Raw genomic sequence first — 2,385 nt, 5'->3', positions numbered from 1 at the left:
TGATGAGAAGGGAGTTCCCCAGCCTGTAGGTATGCTGCTGGTTCTTCTTCCCCAGGTGCAGCACCTTGCACTTGTCAGTGTTGAAATCCATCCTGTTCTCATCTGCCCACCCCTGTAACCTGTCTAGGCCCAATTGCAGCCTATTCCTCCCTTCTAGCATGCCCACTTCCCCCCACATCTTACTGTTGTCTGTGAATTTGAACAAGGTGCTTTTTACCCCCTCGTCCAAGTCGCTTATGAAGATGTTGAACAGCGCGGGCCCAAGGACCGAGCCCTGGGGGACCCCACTGCTCACATCCCTCCTGGTCGAATAGGACCCGGCCACCACCATTCTCTGTGTGCGGCCCTCCAGCCAGTTAGTGACCCATCTGACTGTGTAGGTGTTGACGCCACAGTCTCCTAGTTTTTTAATGAGAATGGGGTGAGAGACAGTGTCGAAGGCCTTCCTAAAGTCCAGAAAGACTACGTCTACTGCTACACCTGCGTCTAAGGATTTTGTGACCTGGTCATAGAAGGCCACCAGGTTGGTCTGACAGGACCTGCTTCTAATGAACCCATGTTGGTTGCCCCTATGCATAACCTCCCCTGCTGGCCCCTCACAGACAAGCGCCAGGATAATTCTCTCAAAAAGCTTACCCAGGATCGAGGTAAGACTGACTGGCCTATAGTTTCCTGGGCCCTCCTTCCTCCCTTTTTTGAAAATGGGAACCACATTGGCCCTTTTCCAGTCCTCTGGCACCACACCACAGCACCATGAGTGCTCGTAAAGCGGTGCCAGGGGTCCCACAATGACCTCTGCTAATTCTCTCAGCACTCTGGGGTGAAGATCGTCAGGACCTGCTGATTTAAATACGTTCAGACCCTCCAGAAGTTCCCTGACTAAGTCCTCACTGACCCTAAGCCTAGGTGCGCCTCCCCTGGGTACTATGGGGGTCCCGGTGGGGGCGGTGACTTGTGTCTCCCAGTGATTTGTGTCTCCAGAGATCATAAGCAGACAAGGTTCTTTGGGTAGATGTGTTATCTTATATTAGATCAACTAAATAGTTTGAAAAATTGTTCTTTGCAAGCTTTTGGGCACAAACACCCTTCTTCAGGCATAGGGAGAGTTTGTTGTCTCCACAGATAACATCCTTGTTAACAGCAGTGTATAGAGATAAGAGATAACAGACCTGATTACCTACCCATCAGCCCTATTGTCTCTCTGCAAGTTTGTGTACACACAGTCAATCCCTGACCTTTCTCTAAAAGTGCAGAGTTTCAAGAAGTTGAATGAATAAAGGATATTAAACAACAAGAATATAGTTTTTGTAGAAAACAATTATTAAATCAGGGCTTCCTGACCAATGATTTAAATCGATTTGATTTCAATCAAATCCACCCTGACAAAACCTCCTCACTGGGAATTTGGACTGTTTTGTACCTAGCACTTCGAAATCTCTAATGGGACAGGCAATCTAACAATGCTTTCGCTCTGCCCTGACTTGTTAGAAACTTCGGCATAGTCTGATGTGAGTTGGGTATGAAGCACATAGTATGAATGCCATTGTGTGCCTCCCATTCATGTTATTCAGGGTGTTACTTTTGCCCCTGAGGAAAAACATCTTGCATGATAAAAGGTAAGGAAAACAAAATGTAACTTGTTCAGAAAGTAAAATTACATCCTTAATTACAATGTAGCTGTTTCAGTGAAACTATTTACAGTCTAAGAGTCTTCATGCTTTCTGACTTTATTTACCTTGATAACTGCTGAAAAGTTAGTTGATAAGTTAATCACGCTTATAATTCTTTTCAGGATTCTTCTGTCTGTTTGCAATACTAAATTATTCTTTTTTCAAAATATTAATAAGATTTTTTTTCACCTTACTAAAGCATATTCTATCTTTGTTTAATATCATCTTCTTTAATGTTTCTGTTTTTGAAACTTAGGAAATTGAAAAAAACGGTGTCCAGGATTTTGCCTACAGGTCAAGTTGGAAAATTCAAAAATGGGACTTTGGTCCTTAGTAGCTGTGACATAAAGAAAATTAAATCCTCAAAAGTCATTAAATGAAATTATTAGGCCACATCACAACAGAAAACATAAATGGCCTGGAATTCATTTTTCAACTAAAAATATCTGTGAACCTGAGATTTTTGGTGTCTCTTAATGCCTGAACTTTACAGTTATTTCTAATGCCAGTCTTATCCATCTGCCACTTTGCTTTGGGAAGAAAATGGCAAAACACTCTAACTTCATGAATTTTTCACTAAGAAAAATAAAAGGTTTTTTTAGTCCTTTAAAAAAAATTACACCGTTTTCACTGGTTAACAAAGATGAACATGAAAATTATTTTACTGGTTTATTGTAAGATACTGTTTCCACAATATTTAAATAAAATATTTTTA

General features: G+C 41.6%; 1 protein-coding gene across 1 annotated transcript in view; it reads left to right on the top strand.

Moving 5' to 3' along the window:
* Window positions 1–2,385, top strand: part of CUNH1orf131 (chromosome unknown C1orf131 homolog) — a 14,083-nt gene extending 11,698 nt beyond the window's left edge. Inside the window, exon 7 of the mRNA XM_006016982.3 lies at window positions 1,927–2,385. Coding sequence (XP_006017044.1) covers window positions 1,927–2,050 — 124 coding nt within the window. The 3' untranslated portion in view covers window positions 2,051–2,385. The remainder of the gene's footprint in view (window positions 1–1,926) is intronic.

This window comes from Alligator sinensis, unplaced genomic scaffold, assembly GCF_000455745.1.
Source record: "Alligator sinensis unplaced genomic scaffold, ASM45574v1 scaffold448_1, whole genome shotgun sequence".
NCBI classification, from domain to species: domain Eukaryota; kingdom Metazoa; phylum Chordata; order Crocodylia; family Alligatoridae; genus Alligator; species Alligator sinensis.
This window is presented reverse-complemented; position numbering and strand designations above follow the sequence as displayed.